This window comes from Onychostoma macrolepis, chromosome 19, assembly GCF_012432095.1.
Source record: "Onychostoma macrolepis isolate SWU-2019 chromosome 19, ASM1243209v1, whole genome shotgun sequence".
NCBI lineage: Eukaryota > Metazoa > Chordata > Actinopteri > Cypriniformes > Cyprinidae > Onychostoma > Onychostoma macrolepis.
Genome location: NC_081173.1, coordinates 2794204 through 2813081, shown reverse-complemented (window position 1 = coordinate 2813081; position 18878 = coordinate 2794204). Strand labels below are relative to the sequence as shown.

The window sequence follows — 18878 nt, the reverse complement described above, 5'->3', positions numbered from 1 at the left end:
TAATCCTGATCACAGAATTACCCCGCTATGAGTTCATGCATGGCATAATCTGTGGACAGATGGAATTAGCCATTACATAATCATGGGGTTTTGTGTTTTTTAATTTTTTTTTTATTGGAGCTAAAGGTTATAATTCCCAGCCAATGTGTAAAAGCAAGTCAGTTAACGACAACAGCATGATAATAACTTTATAATTTCAACATATATGCATGTTTTTTATTACAAATATATTTCACATTGAAAAAATAATAATTTTCAGTTGAATAAATAAAAGAAAGTCATCAGATACCATCAAATATATCTCCGAGAGACGTCAGAAAAATCCCAGAACTACATGCTACAAATCAGAACTACATATCCTATCAAGCGTTGCGACCCAGCCATCTCATTCAACCAATCAGCGATGAGCCCGTTGACCAATCAGCGTTACGTTTCGCTGTATAAAAGCACGCGTCACACCCTCCTCTTCCTCCTTCATCCCGCTTCCTCAGAGAATGGAGGTGAGTGTTACGCGATCCTGAAACATCGAGGATTGTATGCTGTGTTTTAGTAGCTAGTGTTCATGAGTAGTTTGTTTGGATGTTACGCCACTAGTTCGGTTGTGAATTGCAGGCGTGCAGAGTGTTTGAGGAGTTTAGTAGTAACCGCGATGCAGCGTGTAACGGCGTCTGGCCTCGAATAAAACGGTCTTCCAGTTTAAAATATTAAATGACTTGCGGACTCTTATAAGACTTCTGAAAGCGATCTTTTGGTTTTGTGAATTAATGAACGTTTGCATTGCTCAAAACTGTATCAAAATGCCAAGTCTATAGCCTTAAGTACATTATGTAGTCACTTGTGTGCGCGTCCTTATTTTAATACGCTATTGCTCTATAATTAGGCTTATATCTGTAACGTTATTTCAATTGTGAATCCGTGGATGTCTCCCTGACTTTATTTTTTCTGCTTTCCAGATGTTTGTCGGAATGAATATCGGATCACCACGTGGTTCCGCCGCAGTTTCTACTGCAGAGGTATTGATTGAATTTTAACGATGTAACGTTACCTTTACAGTGAACGTGCATCTTCACGGGAGCTTTTTAGCGACTAATGAACGTTTGGCCCGTGCCCACTTTAAATAATAATAAATAAAAATAAAAAAATATATGTGAAGTTGATGGCGAGACTGAAGCCGTGGCCCTGATCGAAGCCGTTCCCGTTCCTCTGTAACGGATGCGGTCAAACAGGAGCCAAAAGCAACACTTTTACCGACGGTCGCTGTACAGTTCACCTGTAGCTGTCCCAGCAACATTAAGGAAAAGGACAACTGAAACTTGTCTTCACCGATATCTGTCTTGAAGTAGCCCTGCCTAATGTTAGCTGTTTCTTTCTTGCAGGTCGGATGATGCAAATGAAACTGAATCAAGATGCTCCTTGAGATGGTCCGAGTGAGCCTTCTCTGAGAGGTTGGTATCCCTTTAAGGTTTTTGTTTTAATGCCGGCTGTGATGACAAACTTGCCCTCTCTGAGAGCACCGCTCTCTTATGACACTCAAACGCTCCTGAGCCCAACTTAACTTCTCTTATAGTTTATGGTGTTCTGTTGGTATCTCTTTGGCTTTAATGTTGTGTTTTGTCTTCTCAGATGTTGCAGCGCCGTCCGTGAGAAGATGTCTGGCACGTGGGTCCATGTAAGTTCAGCATCTGTAGTGTGGTGTTGCACGTTTCCTGAGAATCTGTGCTGTCCGTGTGCTCCAGATTCTCCAACAACGTGCTAAATCAACGGGCAGACTTTGACTGGCCCGTCTGCCGGTGTCTGTGTCGGTCACTCTACTGTCCAACACTCACTCTGGCCGCTGAAGTGGTCATGCATGGTGATTGGTGTCGTTTTATTCACTTTCCTCTTCTTTCTGTCTTACAGGTGGCCTGTAGGACCGGTGGAGCTAGTGCAGGTATGTTGCTGTCAGCTTTTAATGAAGTACAATGATTCCTGATCGAGGATGACAGCTATTTTATTGGTGACTGCTGGATGAAACTTGCGGATATGGGACTGAGATCAGTGCTTGTTAATTGGAGTTGTCTGTACTTTTTTTTATTGTGACTTAAGGTAGTTTTTAATTTTTTTTTTTTTTAGGTCTGCTACAGCTCCTGAACAGCAAGTGGAAGTCAAGCCTAATATTAACGGCTTGTGGATTTGTGTTGCATTGTTTCTTTGGATTCATAAAATAAAGATGCTTGTTAACCACATCCTACCAGAGTTTGAAGTTTTTTTTCTTTAAACCCTTATCTATTCCATGAAAGTGATTTCAGTTTTTGAATAAACTTATATACTGTTACTACTTGAGGTGACACTAAATGAGTAGGGTATGAAATATTCATGCTTTTATTTACAGTTTTAGTAAAATGTAAACTTAAACATTACAAAAGTGAAATACTGTTAATATTACAGTATCAAAGTTAATGGTTAAACGTGTTCTGAGTTTTTAGTGAACAAATGACTACTAGGTCCACTAGTTGTCCAGAGCAAGTTTAAACGGCAACATCACATGCATGTACAACAGGTTCAAAACAAATGGCGCTGCCAGTCTCGTCAAATCCTGTTCCCTTGCAACTGGATAATCTATAACTGCATTCCAGTAGCACATCCTTATCAGAAAGCACTGAAAAAAACAAGAACAAGTATAATCTAAAGCTTCTCTGGAAATCATACTGTAAGCAAATGCACTCATGCTGCAGCGTACCATGAACCGACTCATTCCTGAGCGAGTGAGCATAGTTTGAAGTCTGCCATCTCTAAGTCTGGAGAACTGCTGCTGCTCCGGTCGCTGTATGTTTCTCTGTCAACAGAAAACAACTCGTCTGGTACAATGCAAAACTCATCAAACAAGGTTCTGACGGCCGTCACCATCATGCAAAATGATAAAAGACATTTTGTCAGAGGTCTATGTTCAAGAATCAGGTTTTATTATGTGAAATCTCTGGATGACACCGGGTGAGGGATTTAGCCGCTCGGGGAACATCAGTCCATACCGTGGTGAGAGCCGACAGCCTTTCTGAAGATAACCTGGAAGCCTCCCGGCAGCGGCCAGCAGGAGGCCCAGGTACGGCGGAGACGGTTTAATGGGTCTGGATGTGAATTCTGGGTGATACTGGACACCAACAAAATACGGGTGATCTGCAAAACAACAACAAAACCTGACTGCTTATGACAAGGGGTTACAATATTCACTATAACAATGTTAATAAGCGATTGCACATATAAATGTTGAAGGGTGGCAAATATGCTTTCAAAATAGTATTTCAATTAATCTTGTGTGTGAGTTTCCTCTGACGTACCGTCCAGCTCTATGACCTCCATTCTCTCGCCCTCCACGTCCTGACCCACAAAACGAAAGCCCTTCTTCTCAAAATGCAGCTTCAGCTCTGGGTTCACCTGTGCAAACAGAACAAATAAATACTTTGTACCATGCATGTTTACATCGGCTGATTTTAATCAGTTTAATCCAATTTTCAAATTCTGCAATCTAGTTCATATATCAGCTTACACAAGTAATACATGTATTCCAAGCAAAACTTCAGTGAGCATAATTGACATTTTCAACATTTAGTACATATTCAAGGGCAGTCTCCTCCACTGACCAGTTCATCAGACGTGAACACAAACATAGAAAAAGCATACACCTCAGCACTGTGCCTGTGTGCATAATATTTAGCAGTTCAACTGATGAATAGTCAAGCATATATGCATGTAAATTTAATTGTTTACACAAAGGCCTTTCACCCCGATTCGGCCACCAATCCAACTATAACTGAATTATTTGGGTGCTTATATGAAAGCATAGCTGTTCACAAAGAAATGTGTTCAACTATAGCAAGCAAAATGCCTCAGCAACTGAGAACGTCATTTTGAACTCATTCTAAGAAATGAATGGGTTTACCAAATCTAACAACATATTTTAAGCTGACAACATAAAAATATCAATCTTTTCATTTTCAAGAGACAAGGAAGAATGTGTCTGATAATGACATGCACTTTAGAAAAATACATTTATAAGATACATATACATTTTAAGATGATTAATTTATATAACCACCAAAATCATAAATTCAGCATATTCAATACATCCCACAGTCCAATTTTTTACAATCACATTATACACATACTGTCATATAAATGCATCTATAAAAAAAAGCAGAGATGATGCACCTCGAAGCGATGTCTGTGTCTTTCCTCAACATAATCTACATCTCCATACAGTTTTCCTGTGAGAGAGAGAGAGAATGTGTTTAAATAAGTTCTCTGTTGTACTACTGGTGTAGTATTTCAGTTAGTGAAATGCAATTACGAAGTATGCTGTTTTCGGTTTTGAAAATGGTTCTCCTTTTCCCCAGCCGCATGGTGCCACCCATCTGCCCTGGATTGTGCTCTGGCATGTCAATCACCTGCGAGGCGACCAATCAAACACAGGCCAATCACTACATCTGCTCCATTTGCTTCGGAGGCAAAACAGACCAGAAATACACATTTGAACCAAATCTGAAACTCACCACTGGATATTTAGTTTCTGGGTCAAATTCTGTGGAGTTGGCATCTAGGAAAAACAAGAGTCACAATTTGTTCAGTATTGCTGGTTAAACATTCAGTACAATTTTTTTTTTTTTTGTGGACGTAGGAAAAACGTACCTTTCCAATCCAACATGTTCCTAGCAAATTCACACACAGCGAGCTGCATCCCCAAACACACACCTGAAAGATGAACGGCACGGGTTACATTCACAGCTGCTGCAGGACATTCAGTTTTCATGCATTTTAATGAGGTCCTACCGAGGAAAGGCTTCTTCTGTTTCCTGGCCCAGCTGATGGCTTGAATCTTGCCCTCCGTCCCTCGTACTCCAAAACCTCCAGGTACTAAAATACCACTGACGACACGAGAGACCGCAAGCAGTAATATTAGCAAAACTACATCAGGATAGCAGGCGAAAACTGAACACTGATTGCATCTTTCGGATGAGACGTTAAACCGAGGTCCTGACTCTCTGTGGTCATTAAAAATCCCATGACACTCATGGTAAAGAGTAGGGGTGTAACCCCGGTGTCCTGGCCAGATTCCCTCCTCTGGCCCTTATCAATCATGGCCTCCTAATAATCCCCATCCACTTGATTGGCTCTATCTCTCTCTCCTCTCCACCTGTAGCTGGTGTGTGGTGAGCGCACTGGTGCCGTTGTCCTGTGGCTGCCGTCACATCATCCAAGTGGATGCTGCACACTGGTGGTGGTTGAGGAGAGACCCCCCCATGATTATAAAGCGCTTTGGGTGTACAGCAATACACAATAAAGCGCTATATAAATGCATCATTCATTCATCTGAATTCTCCTCAATGAAAGAACACCATTAAGGCATTTTACTAAGCAGAATAGATTTGAAATGCATGAAATCAGCCATGTATATTTGTCATAACTCACTCCGCACTGCAGAGTTTCTGCCAGGCCTCGTGGTACTTCACAGGTTCCTCCTGTAACGTACCGGCCTCCAAATCTGCAGAGTCAACGTACTAGAGAAAGAAGAAAGAATTAGATAAAGATTCATTGATACAAATTAGTGCTGTTAATCCATAAGTTAATCAATCACTTTTTTTTCTTTTTAATATAAATCGCAATTAGTCCCACCTAACATTAAAGCTTTTAAACATACTTATTGCTATATATATATATAAAAATTTCACATTCAATCGTTTTTTTTATGACTGAAGGCGAGTTTGGCCAATCAGTGTACACTTACGTCACTGCTATTTCTAGAAACTATGGAAAAGTTCCTCCGGCGCAAAAGCACCTAATACTACTGATGTCTCTAAAAAATAACTAATTTAAATGAACTTGAAACAATCTTCACACAAACCCATTATAACAAATGTAAATTTACCTGTGCCCTTCAGCATATAGGAAATATACAGAAATTGAATTAAGTTACCAAACTTATATTAAATATAGGCTAGACGAATTGTTAAATCTACAAAAAAAAAAGTTATTGATTTCCTCTTTTTTTTTTTTCTTTCGTTCTTTGATAAACCGACATCACAGCAGCTGGGTTGTGTTATTTGGCTGCTATAACTTTAAGAGCTGCCGCTGCTGAACGTGACACAGATCTGACACACGCTCATAGTTTAATTCCAGCTTTAATATGAAATGATAGAGGCTACAGCGCGTAAGAAGAGCATATGCTACCAGCACAGTATAACAGCTGACAGGAGAGGAAAACTTGTTTTTAGTGACATATGGCCTGACAACATCTCATCTGACCACAGTTCACTGATGTTGTACCTTTTCCGCGCTTGTTTGACTAGCGCCTGTCGCTGAGGCAAAGTAGTGTGTATCTGAAAAGTCTCCTGTTTGATGTCGTAAAGATGCTGCTCCATGTCTAAATAAATGCAATTCTTGTCGAGAAAAGAGACAGGAGCAGCAGTTGTGAGTGGGTGGCCAACCCTAACCCTGCGTTAACTGCATTAAATATTTTTAACGCTGTAAAACTGGAAAAATTAAATCACATGCATTAACGCGCTAATTTTTGACAGCACTAATACAAATGCATATTGAGAACTTAAAGATGAAGTATTCTTTAGAGTACATCTGCTAAATCAATCTTATCTGGCCGTGTTAAAGGTTTCACTCACCTTAACCTCTAGTTTGTGGCTGATGGCGAGAGCGGAGTGCTCCAGGGCTTTGATCACAGAGGCATACGAGTCTGAAAACTTGGTGTATTTCCCTACCAGAGCAATGGAGCATTGCTCCAACAGCCTGTCTGACCTACCATACAAACACAGTGCAGATAACATTAAAAAAAGAGCCTTTTTTGTCCTTATCACAACATGAAACAAATCTTGCGCTACATGATCTATGATAGCTCAGTATTAACGTAAGACCTGATGCTGAAACGGTTTTTATGTTTGGAGTTTGTACTAGCCTGTCTGACATCTCTTTCCACTTTGCGAGCATTTTCCTGGGTCTGGTTTCAATGGGCAGGTTCAGTCTGCGACAGAAATATCCCACAACGCCCTGGTCTTCTAAGAGCAGCGGCACTCTGTAGATGGACGACACATCGTGTACGCAGATCACCTGCAGAGAAGACAAACTTTTAATTTAATAATTGTGCATGCACATAATGCACATTTCATGCTAAAAGTTAAAGATAAAGATTGCATCCAATATCATTAGATTACACATTTTGGCTCAGTTTCAGCTGCTTTTCCAACATGTTCTTGATAATTATGCTATACTGAATGTTCAGCTGTTATGAGACAAATTGTTCACATTAACTCAAAAGTTATGTTAGTTACATTGGATCCCGCGTGACTAAAAACCACTTAAAGAGCCAGACTAACCTGTTCAGGTTCCACATGACAGAACATGGATATCTTCTCTTTCACCGAGTTATCAAGTGGAGTGGAGCAACGACACATTACCTGCAAGAGCAAGAACAAAACAACACTTAAAATTCTGTGTGACATTGTCAATGTTGTGGACATGACCAACTAACATTTTATAAACAAAAATATCAACATACTTTTTCTTAATTTTGAATATTTTATGCATCCATCATTTGAATCTAAATACAGTTGAATATGGCTTGGTTTGATTAGTTTTTAATGACACAATATTTTAAGATTTAAATAGGCTAAACATCTGTAACTTTCACATGCACAAAACTAACAGTCCTTACGCAAAAAAAGAAAAGAAATCAATTTAAAAAAACGTGGTAGTTTTATTACAAAAATGTTCCTTTGATAGCTGTAGATGTGCTACTTTTAAAGGTAACATGGATAAAAACATTTAAAGCTGCAGTATGTCATTTATAGTAGGTCATCACAGTGTAAGGAACAAGTGGATAGTTTATTTTTAATTGCATCCCGGATCGTGTGAGGATTGTTCGGAGTATTTTGTTTTGTAAACGAGGCACAGCGTCATGGAGCGTTCACAAAGAAACACTGTTTGTGATGCAGCTGCAGTCAGTCAAAAAATAAGTAAATTATTTCATAATGCTTTGTCTGGAAATTACAGTTTTACAATTTTGATTATGTTGTCAAAACACTCAAAACATGCAATACATAGCGAGGGGGCATTGATACTGTTTACAATGCAGTGACGTTAGCAATCATAACAGTGGCCGGTTACTGACTAGCCTTAAAGGACCCGCCCCTTAAAACAGGTCGATTTTAGACAGAGGGTCAGAACGAGGGTTGAAAATAATCATTTTTCCAGTTTTTGGGGCAAAAAACTTAAGTAAACCTCAAAGAACATACTAAAATAATTTTAAAAAATCCACATCATGACCCCTTTAAAATTCCTCTAGTCATAGAGTTTTTTTTAGGTGGATGCTGAGGCTTTTTAGGTCGGGTAGAATCTGCAGTCTCTGACCCAGTTCGTTTGCTGGCTTCAATACGCTGTGTTTTCCACCAACTGGCAACCCAGGGTGTTAAAATCCTATTGGGTAAACTGGCCATGGGGGCGGAGTCACACAAAAACAGACATTCTGTCACAAATTCAAAGTAGAATACAGGGTTTTAATGAGTTGACAGTTAATGAAAAACATAAAATAGCCCTCTCCACAAAGTCATCTCTAAATTAATCCACTGTGGACTAAAAAATAAATAAATAAAAATGCTCTATGCAGCTTGGCTCACCAGGTCAGGTGACAGTCCCAGTCCTCTGAGCTCCCTCACACTGTTCTGCGTGGGTTTGGTCTTCTGCTCTCCTGTAGCGCTGGGCTGGACGTCACGGACGAGACAGTGTGTCACTCATGTATGATATGATCTATGAAATATAGTCTAATGCACTGCTCTGTGTGTGGAAATGTGAAAACAACTCCTGACCTGTGGTACCAGACTGACGTGAATATTGCAGAAATTCTCTCTCTTCACTTTAAACTGGAACTGTCTGAAGGCCTCGATGAAAGGCATGCTCTCTATATCTCCGACCGTACCGCCCAACTGCAAAAACACATCAAAACCTCAGACATCAGAAACCTGCTAAAACATTTATTTTATCAAATAAAGTGTCCAGGGCTGCGTTTCCCAAAAGCATCGTAAGCCTAAGTAGATCTAACAATAGGGATGGGCGATACAGGCTTAAAAATATATCACGATAAATTCTGGTATTTACTGCGATAACGATATCAATGACGATAATTCAGGGAATCCTGTTTCTTTAGAGAAAAGTATTCTCATTCCTATTTTTACCCAAAAATTTTTAGTTTGAAAACTCCAGAGTTGCGTTTCAGTGTAAACGGACCAAATCAGAGACTTTTTAAAACGATGGCGTGGCTGCCCACATTCTCTCTGTGTATCCTTGACGACTGTGTAAACAATAATATCATGCACATTGTTCGTACCCATAGATATGTGTGGGTAGATTCCCCATTCGACCGCTCCAAGACATGTAGATACGTTTGTAGTCTAAATAATAGGAATCTACCTACACATATCTATGGTTGTACCTGCATGAATGGTCTCGTGACATGCGTTTTCGGGTTGTGTAGTGTAGACGAAGATAGTTTTCATTCTAAAACGCTGTTTTAAAACAAAAACACGCTAGTGTAAACAGGGCCTAATTCTTATCGTGGGACTTGGAGATAATTTTTACCGGTATATCGCCCATCCCTATCTACCAGTGGTCTCTACGATCAACTAACGATGCTTCGAGAAATGCAGCACAGCTCTTCTTCTCACCTCAATGACGCAAACCTGGGGCTCAACATCGTCATCGTCTACAGAAACTTTAGCTTGACGCATCACCCACTCCTGAATCGCATCAGTTATGTGCGGCACCACTGGAACAAATGAACACACTGTGAAACATGTGGAGAACATAGACGTGCCAGCTTCTCTTTCCAACACCGTTTGTAAAACTGTACTTACAGTGAACATCTATGGGGCAGACATGGACAGGAACTTCATCACTAATGCTGTGTTCACACTTGGCAGGTTAAAACTCTGGTGCAGTTGCTGTGTTAGTGTGATTCATCTTAAAATACATGCATGCTGCCATCCGAACCGAGACCCATCTTTACAGGGTGCTTTGGTCCACTTTTAATCAAACAAATCAAGTTTGGTTTCAAGTTGGTTTGTGTGTGCAACAGAGGACTTCCTGGTGCTGTTTTAAGTTCTTTACCGTTTAAAAATGCAGGTAGCCCAGCATACAGCATCGTTTGGGATGTCAGTTCTGCAAGTTACTTCTGTGCAAAATATACATGCCATAAAAGCAGTCCAATCAGGTTGTGACCTTGTACTTATGCGTTTTGTTCTGTATTTGTATATTCAGTGTTAAAAATGACAGTATGAATGCTAAGCAAACCAGGATTAAATGTATCATTTTTGTTTTTGGTCCAAACCAAAAGAACCAATATCAAGTGTGAACTCATCCTAAAAACTCATCCGTTTTGAAAGTAAGAGCGTTATAAACACATTAATAGGAGACCTCTTTCTCACCCTGTACGGTTTTGCCCAGGTAATCTCCCCTGCGCTCTTTGTTGATGACAGATTGGTAGATTTTTCCGGTGGTCAGGTTGTTGTCTTTAGTGAGTCTGATGTCCAGAAAACGCTCATAGTTGCCCAGATCCAAATCCACCTCTCCCCCATCATCCAAAACAAACACCTCACCTACACAAGACAAAATACATCACATTCATAAACAGGCCAACTATCACCCATAGAAATATAATAGACATTTTATAACTGTTATACATTGAGTGGTTGTGATGCTAATGTTTTGTTTGTTTTTTTTGCAATGGGGTTGCTAAGATGTTTTGAGAGGGTTTTAGCATGTTGCCATGCTATTAGGGTGTATTGGCCATTGCTAAGATTTGTTTTAAGTGGCTCTCTAGGTTATACAGGTCTCTAGATATATCAGGGGGCTGTTTCATAAAACAAGTTTACCAAATTAGACAGGTTTATTTCAGTTAGTCTGACTTCTTGTCACTTGATTTGGTTCAAAATAAGCCAGACTAAGTGAAATAAGCCCCCAGGTCCCATAATAGCCATGTTTACTTGCATTTCAGATTCTGTCTACAATCTGACCCACATATTAGGGTTGTGCCGACAGTATTGTGTATCAACGATATTCAGAGATAAAGTTAGATCGCCTGTGGCTGATGCCTTTGATGATAGAAAGACAATAATAACTATTATTATTAGGCTAGTATTATATAATTAATATTAGGGCTTATTTGTTCCGTCATATTTCTTTTTATGCGTTTTTACAGTGTTGTGTGTTTTTAAGCAATCACACACGATTCTGTTAAGCTTATGAATGCAATGACCAATCAGAGATGTTCAGATGAGTCATCGAGTTTTGTTGTTTTGTCATTCATTCAGTGCTTATCATGGGGCGGAGATACTGTTGACAAGAACCAAGCACACAGCAATGTGTGTGATATGCAATGCTCAGGTGAAATGCTTTAGTAATACTACAAATCTGCGGAAGCATTTGACATCACACGTAAAGGCGCCATGATTTCTGCAATGAATGAAGGGAGGATGGAGCAGACGCACTGTTTTGTTTACTACACACTTACTAAAGTGCGGATGACACTCGCGGTGTTTTCAGCTTCTGCCGTTTCACTATTTGACGATAAAACAAGAATATCATCTCCAGCTGCTCTGAGAGTCACTTCATTAGCATTGTACCGTTTAATTTGAGAAATCTACCATCATATCACATACACAGCAGCTGCAAGTTCCTCACAGCAACCCGTCAAAATAAAAGTTTAGTTTAACTTGAAGAAACTGTGTCAGAAATATTAGTATTTAGCAGTCTTAAGACTCAACAATGCTACTGCTACAACAACTAATAAATATTAATAAATCTTTATTTTTAAAGGAATAATCACATTTGTTTTCTTTTAAATTTTAACAGTAAATCTCTGTTGTGCAGCACTTTGTTGGTCAAAAATAAAGGGGTTTAATTTTTAGGATAAATTTGATTAGGATAAATTAAATTAATGTTTTATGCTTTCATCGGTTTACCAGAAAAATTAATAATAACATTTTATAGGGCCCTATTTTTGTTTAAAAAAAGGACCCTATACAAAAAAAAAAAATTAAAAATAGGTTTAAAATACAGGCCTGTGGCTCTTAATTTATTTTTATTAATTCACCATTTGTAAACTGATGTTTACTGTAAATTGTTTTAGAAATATCAATATCATTTGTATTAAAACTATATTTACTGAATGTAACCAAAAATAAAATCGAAACGAAATTGATACCCAGCCCTATTACATAGTGATGCTTGCATTTAGCAAGCAGATTGCTTCGTTTATGGCATGTTATAATGATGTGTAGCGGAGATTTATAATCAAGCGATATGTTTTATATGTACTGTAACATTTAATTGCAATAATTAATATTAGAAGTTGACGGAGCTTCTACGACGAGTCGCGTGAGATTACCGTGCTCGTACGGCGAGAAGGTTCCTGCATCTATGTTGATGTAGGGGTCGATCTTGATGGCTGTGACATGCAGGCCGCAGGACTTGAGGATGGTTCCCACGCTGCTGGCTATAATGCCTTTCCCGATGCCTGAGATCACGCCGCCCGTCACCAGAATATACTTCATACTGCCAATCATACCCTGGACAAATGAGAAGACAGGATTCACTTATACATGACAGGTCCATAAAACAAGGTTACACAATTAAAGTGAACACTGATTTTATCGCTTCTTGTTAAAAAGCTAATTTCATCATAATTTAAGAAAGATCAATTCCTAAATGCAATCTCATTTGGCCAAACTCCATGTCATGAGCAAACACTTTGATGAGACAATATCAGCTCCCTGAAGAAATCAATCAAATCAATGATCTATGGGTTTCTTTGTTCTCTATTAACGCCTGAGAGAACATTTTGTCCCCACCACTTTTATTAATCATCAAACATAATATAGGAGGCACAGGTTTACAGCAAATCATACTGCTGCTGAGCAAATAACTAGGTCTCAATGCATGAGTCACATTTACAGCTGATCATTTCCATGAGGAAACTGAATGTTTATTAATCATACTTTATCATGGCACAATGGCAACCACAGTTTCCATCAAAATACCCAAACTACTTACCTCTAAAAAATGCTAACAATTTATCAGTTTTAATGTACTTTTGATGTATTATTTAGAGACAATGTTCGTTACTATACCAAGTTACCACACAAGGGAGCAGTAACTGTAGTAGTAACTCTGAATACCTTGGTAAAATATGTATAAATGTAGTAACTCTGAATACCATGGTAAAATATGTATAACTGATCGGAAGGAGTTCAGATTTAGTTATCTTTATATTCACGCTTGCGACATGTAACGTTACCACGTGCTAACAATAGGAACATAAGTGTGTTACACATCTATATACGGCTACTATTAGCCAAAGATTACCGTGGAATAAAGTTCGCTTCGTTTTTGTTTATACAGTAACTTACTGTACATGTGCGGTGTTGTTTCTAGTACGCATACTTCACAAGCACGCTTTCCGCAACAAAGCTCAACTTACCGGGTTCTCAGAAAATGAGATTTTTGGAGACTAAGTGTAAAATGCTTAACCGTCCTGATGCGACAGATCTACAACAATCTCTACAGCAAAAAAAAACCCGGTTGTTAAAGCGATAATAAACGCGTTCACATCACTCCGGCGCTCATCTACACGTGCTGCGCGACCTCGCAGTAGCGGACAGGGTTCTTCTTCGTCTCCTCCTCCTTCTTCTTCTCTTGGTTAATGGCGGATTACAAACAACTTTTAGGTGCATACCGCCACCTACTGTACAAGAGTGTGTAACATCACCAGTGTTGGGCTAGTTACTCAAAGAATGCAATATATTACTCATTACTAGTTACTCCTTTCAAAAGTAATATTGTTACTTTACTTATTACTTTCTGGCAACAGTAATTAGTTACACTCACTAGGTACATTACTTTTTCTTCACGCCCAGCAGAAGTTGTAACTGTGTATCTTCCAGATCAAATTCTTCTAGAAAGTTACTAACAACATATTTCTGCCTCATCATTTGAACAAAATCCACATTAGATCGCAGTCAGAAGTTATTACAAACACTCAATAGTGATTGATAGTGACATTCAAGTGTTGTATTCATCTCATTAATTGTCATGTGTAGCTTGAAGTAATTTCTCCGTTACCCATATGTGATTAAATTGCGTTATGTATTTTATCAAATCACATGAGTTTGTAAGAAACTGTTTAATTTTCCAAAAATATGTTTAATTATATTAATATAATGTATCACATGCTGATCAGAGGGATGTAATGCCAGAGTAAAGTAAAGCCACAACTTACACAAAATATCTTTTTTTCCTGACAAAATCAATATAATGCAATATTTATATCTGCTGAATGTAAGCTTTTCCATATTCCAAGCTTGCCTGCTGCACTGGGGACTAGTGGGGACATCACATGCATGAAATACGTGAAAATTATGAAAAAAATGTTCGATTTTAAATCAGCGGGGTTGAGGCATCAAAAATAACTAAGCTGTTTTATGGAAAACACCTGAAATCTTATTAGTAATTAGTTACACTACTAGTTACTGCAAAAAGTAATATTATAACTAAATTACTAGTAACTAGTTACTGCCCAACACTGAGCATCATGTCATTTTAAGTGTGATCATTAAGGGATTTAAATAATGCTTTGCCTGAGAGCACACGTACATCTCAGAGACGTCTATTTGACATCTGCATTTACATCTGCAAGAAATCTATAAGACGTTTCCTTTTAGATGTCAAATAGACGTCTATGAGATGTCTTTAAGATGTTTATGATTCAGAATGTATGTAAAACTGACATCTGAAAGACGTTTGTAGACAGCAGATGTTTTCCAGATCAAGAGATCTTTAACAGACATCTTGCAGACGTTCGTGTGCTATCTGGGCTATGGTCGCTATGGTACAGTTCAGTAAAAACGTTAAAAAAACAAGTTAGTGACTCTTTATATTTTCTCAAAAATCAGATTTCACACTACATACATGCATTTCTTCTTCAAAAATGGTCTTTTACAAAAATAAATAAATAAATATTTTTTTACTGGCTATGACAACTACCCATATATATTTTATCTGACAGTTTTGTCTGACATCTGCACATTATGTCATACTTTGTTTTTATTATAAAATACACAATCATATAATAAATGTTACACTATCATACACAATCATATAATAAATGATTGTGTAAATAACTGTTGCAGTGCTGCAAAACTATTAACTTTTTTACCGCAACAAAAATAGCAATGTGCAGTGAAAGGATTGAAATATTTTCTAGTAATTAGCTACTTTTATAAATTATTGCAACCGCAATAATAAATATTTAAAAATATTTTTCTGTTTTTTTTATTAATCTTTTAGTCTGTGTAGTAGCCTTTCTTGAGAAACTAGCAAAAGAAAACACAGAGGAGCTTCTTCGCAGCCACAAACCCATACATACACAATGCGTTACCGCCCCCTGCTGGACAAATATCAATTCACACACACACCAGTCTTGCATTTCTTGAACATCCGTTTTGAGAAATTATATTTTATATTTTTTATTTTAATTTATATTTTATGTCATAACAGAACTTTCGCTCTCGAAGCAGCAGTGTTTGACATGGTAATAATAACCATAGCAACAGACGGGACAAAATATGTGAACATGTGCATTAAGACTCTCTAATTTCAGAAGCATCCTCAGTGATTGTTTCTGGAAGCTGGTTGATACACTTTTATTGTATAAACTATTTAAAAAAAACAACAACGAAATACAAATGCACTAAATAAAATAATTTAATAAATGCATATTTACAATTTAAACACTTAACTAAAATAAATAACTAGAGAAGGCTGACTATATTAAGCTTGATTCCATTTAGTGAGAAAAGCCTACTCTTCAACTGAATATAATCTCTGGTTAAAGTAGCCCAATTTCGCGGGAAAACAGCGGATTTGGCAACATTAGTAGCGGAACACGTATTACGGCGAGCAGGAGGACAGGCGCGTTTCGTAAATCGAACGAAATGTGCATAATAAGTGGGAAATGCGTCCCAATGTGCATATTATATATGAATAATAAGTAATATATAAAATTAATATTAATTCGTGGGAACGTGATATTATGAGATGCTATGTTGAGGGAACGACATCCATTTCTCGTGGCCACGTGTTCAATGTGTAAACAAACCTGCGTGACCATAGCAACCCGGGATTATCAGAGATGTGCTGAGTTCCAATTCACATCCGTTCTAAATAGTATTCGAAAATAGAATTAGTATGTCCCAAATCATAGTATGTTTAAAAAAGTATGCCAAAGATTCCCGGATGGTCTACAACTTCCGGTTAGAATTCGAAGCGCGGATCGATGCACACTCTAACGGCTAATATTGCCCACAACACATTGCGCGGTGGACGAGGATTCGATCAGAACTACTTGATTCATATTTTATTTAGAATTAAGAAATTATATTAATTAATATAGAAATTATTGTTATTATATTAACCTTGGCTACCGGACTGTATAAGGTGCGATAGTCAGCATTCAAATTACGTTTATCGTAATGTTACATAAAGTGCATAAAATAAAATAAGCCCACAAGAAAACATTTTTATCCATCCCACAGTCTTGTGAATCCATTAACTGGTCGTCTTTTCCCCGTAATATTTGTATATTATTATTATTAGCCTATTATTATTGGTTTTATTTTGATATTCGTCTATAGGTCTATTAGTTTTCATTTCGATCTCTTAACTTAACCTTCTGAATTGTAAATAAATGGTCGACATGCCAATAAAGCTTTGATTAGCTGACTGTAATTTTTACTGGAATGCAGTTTAAATTTAACATAGGCTATGTTTCATTTTATTTCGGCTAATTAATAGACCATAATTATAAACACTAAGTGTTTCGTTGAGGAATTAATCATTGGCGTAGCTTCATTTGTAAATGAAAACACAACACGCTCATTTATCTTCACACACGGGCATAAATACAATCATAAAGTCAAAACTTTATTAGCATAATTGTCAAGCGTTCACAGTATTTGCAAAATATAGGGTAGGCTAGCAAATACTATAGCGTAATTACACAAAATGTTAACTAGGTAAAGCGATACACAGAAAGTATAAAGGGTCACTAACTTTGTCAATTCTTTCATTGTTTTTTTTTATTATTTTTTTTTTTTTTAACGTTTTTACTGAACTGTACCATAAATTTGTCCTATGGTGTGACATAGCAAAAATCAAGAAAAGGAAAAAAAAAAAAAAAAACTCTTAATAATACATAAATAGCAAGAGAGAGATTTATCATCATTGTTAGACACTTATTTTCATGTAGTGCTGTTTATTTAATATGAAATTATAATTAACATCATTTTTTCCCCATGACTTGTTGGACAATTTCAAGACAAACTTTGACAACAAGACAAACTTTACTGCCATTCGTTTGAAAACTGCTGAAAATTATACCATTTTAAGTTGAGTGATAGTTGTATCTCCGCTATTGCAATACTCAACTGTGTTTTAAGATATTTTGAGATAAAAACAAATCTGTAGTTCTTTTATGTGTGACACACCATAGGACATTATGTCACACTAAAGGACAGAAATGGTAGTTATTAAATTAGTTATATTTAATGTTGAATGTCAAAGGAGAAAGAAAGTTTAATTTTGATACAAACAATATCAACATGTATTTTAAACAAAGCAAAAAAATAATTTTCATCAACAAAATTCAGTCTCTTAGTCAAACAGTATGTTACTGAACTATTCTAGCCCCCTGCAGCTAAATATGATTGATATTCAAACTATATTCATTAAGATGAGAATTAATTTTTTTTAAACTATATGTGACCCTGGACCACAAAGTGTCAATTTTCCGAAATTGAGATTTATGCATCATCTGAAGAAAGCTGAATAAATGATCTTTCCATTGATGTATGGTTTGTTAGGATCGGATGATATTTGGTCGAGATACAACTATTTGAAAATCTGGAATCTGAGGGTGCAAAACAATCAAAATATTGAGAAAATCACCTTTAAAGTTGTCCAAATGAAGTTCTTAGCAATGCATATTACTAATCAAAAATGAAGTTTTGATATATTTACGGTAAGAAATTTACAAAATATCTTCATGGAACATGATCTTTACTTAATATCCTAATGATTTTGGCATAAAAGAAAAATCTGTAATTTTGACCCATACAGTGTATTTTTGGCTATTGCTACAAATATACCCCAGCGACTTAAGACTGCTTTTGTGGTCCAGGGTCACATATGGCTATTCATTTTAAGGCATCATTTTATTGTATTTACTTTCTGAACTGTTCTCTTAGGATCTCCTCCCTTCTGCGTGGATCCCTGTTCATTTTCTATATATATTTCCATGTCCTCTCTCTTCCACTAATTTCTCTCCCTCGATTCTTTCTGTTTCGAAAACAAAGTATCACATTTTATACTTATTTTCATGACACTTTATAACAGCACAAGTTTTCTGTAAAAACATCAGCAAATAGTTTAATTAATGTAATCATTGCATTTAAGAACACTGAAAATGATCAAAAAAGGAGTTAAACAAATCTTATTTAATTATTTAAGATGCTTCTTAAGGAGAGCTTGTCCTGTGGTGTGACGTTTCAGCCTTTTTCTGTCAATTAATGATTATCATTGTCATCATCCACCATAGTTCAGTTCAGCTTTTAATTAATATGAGGAGAATCTAGGAAAAAAGGCCAAACCAGCCCACAGCGACTAACAAACTGAGGGGAAAAAAAAAAAAAAAAAAAAAATCATGTTACTTTTTTGGCCATATAAATATCAGCAACAGGATTAAATTGAGCATTTCTCCTTAGTTTGGGCATCTGAATAAAACTGAGGGTTTT

At 37.1% G+C, this 18878-nt stretch overlaps 1 protein-coding gene, 1 long non-coding RNA gene and 2 other non-coding genes across 4 annotated transcripts; 3 read left to right on the top strand and 1 right to left on the bottom strand.

Annotated features, from left to right (window-relative positions):
• Window positions 1–424: 424 nt before the first annotated feature.
• LOC131526143 (uncharacterized) lies at window positions 425–2238 on the top strand. Its single transcript, XR_009267387.1, has 6 exons — window positions 425–500; window positions 954–1013; window positions 1377–1445; window positions 1624–1669; window positions 1900–1930; window positions 2113–2238. It is a non-coding gene; the product is annotated as an uncharacterized LOC131526143 (long non-coding RNA).
• Window positions 1173–1308, top strand: LOC131526472 (small nucleolar RNA SNORA16B/SNORA16A family). The gene has a single exon (XR_009267461.1). It is a non-coding gene; the product is annotated as a small nucleolar RNA SNORA16B/SNORA16A family (small nucleolar RNA).
• On the top strand, window positions 1968–2040 carry LOC131526492 (small nucleolar RNA SNORD99). Its single transcript, XR_009267479.1, has one exon. It is a non-coding gene; the product is annotated as a small nucleolar RNA SNORD99 (small nucleolar RNA).
• A 102-nt stretch (window positions 2239–2340) lies between the features above and the next one.
• On the bottom strand, window positions 2341–13730 carry ctps1a (CTP synthase 1a). The gene is made up of 19 exons (XM_058754268.1): window positions 13511–13730; window positions 12419–12599; window positions 10458–10628; window positions 9699–9799; window positions 8844–8960; window positions 8655–8738; window positions 7356–7436; window positions 6938–7089; window positions 6648–6780; window positions 5443–5531; window positions 4804–4898; window positions 4663–4725; window positions 4527–4570; window positions 4325–4421; window positions 4186–4241; window positions 3315–3411; window positions 3009–3153; window positions 2720–2815; window positions 2341–2638 (listed from the first exon to the last, which is right to left on the bottom strand). Exons 2-18 carry the CDS (start codon window positions 12594–12596, stop codon window positions 2731–2733), a joined length of 1788 nt encoding a protein of 595 aa, XP_058610251.1. The 5' UTR covers window positions 12597–12599; window positions 13511–13730; the 3' UTR covers window positions 2341–2638; window positions 2720–2730.
• Between the last annotated feature and the right edge of the window lie 5148 nt (window positions 13731–18878).

Bases quoted from the DNA above. Each gene is read 5' to 3' on its own strand.
- ctps1a (XM_058754268.1), bottom strand. From the start codon at position 12,596: ATGATTGGCAGTATGAAGTATATTCTGGTGACGGGCGGCGTGATCTCA. The intron at 9,800-10,457 runs GTGAGAAAGAGG...CATTTGTTCCAG, and splicing joins CCTGGGCAAAACCGTACAGG to TGGTGCCGCACATAACTGAT. The intron at 7,090-7,355 runs GTTAGTCTGGCT...TCTTCTCTGCAG, and splicing joins GTCATGTGGAACCTGAACAG to GTGATCTGCGTACACGATGT.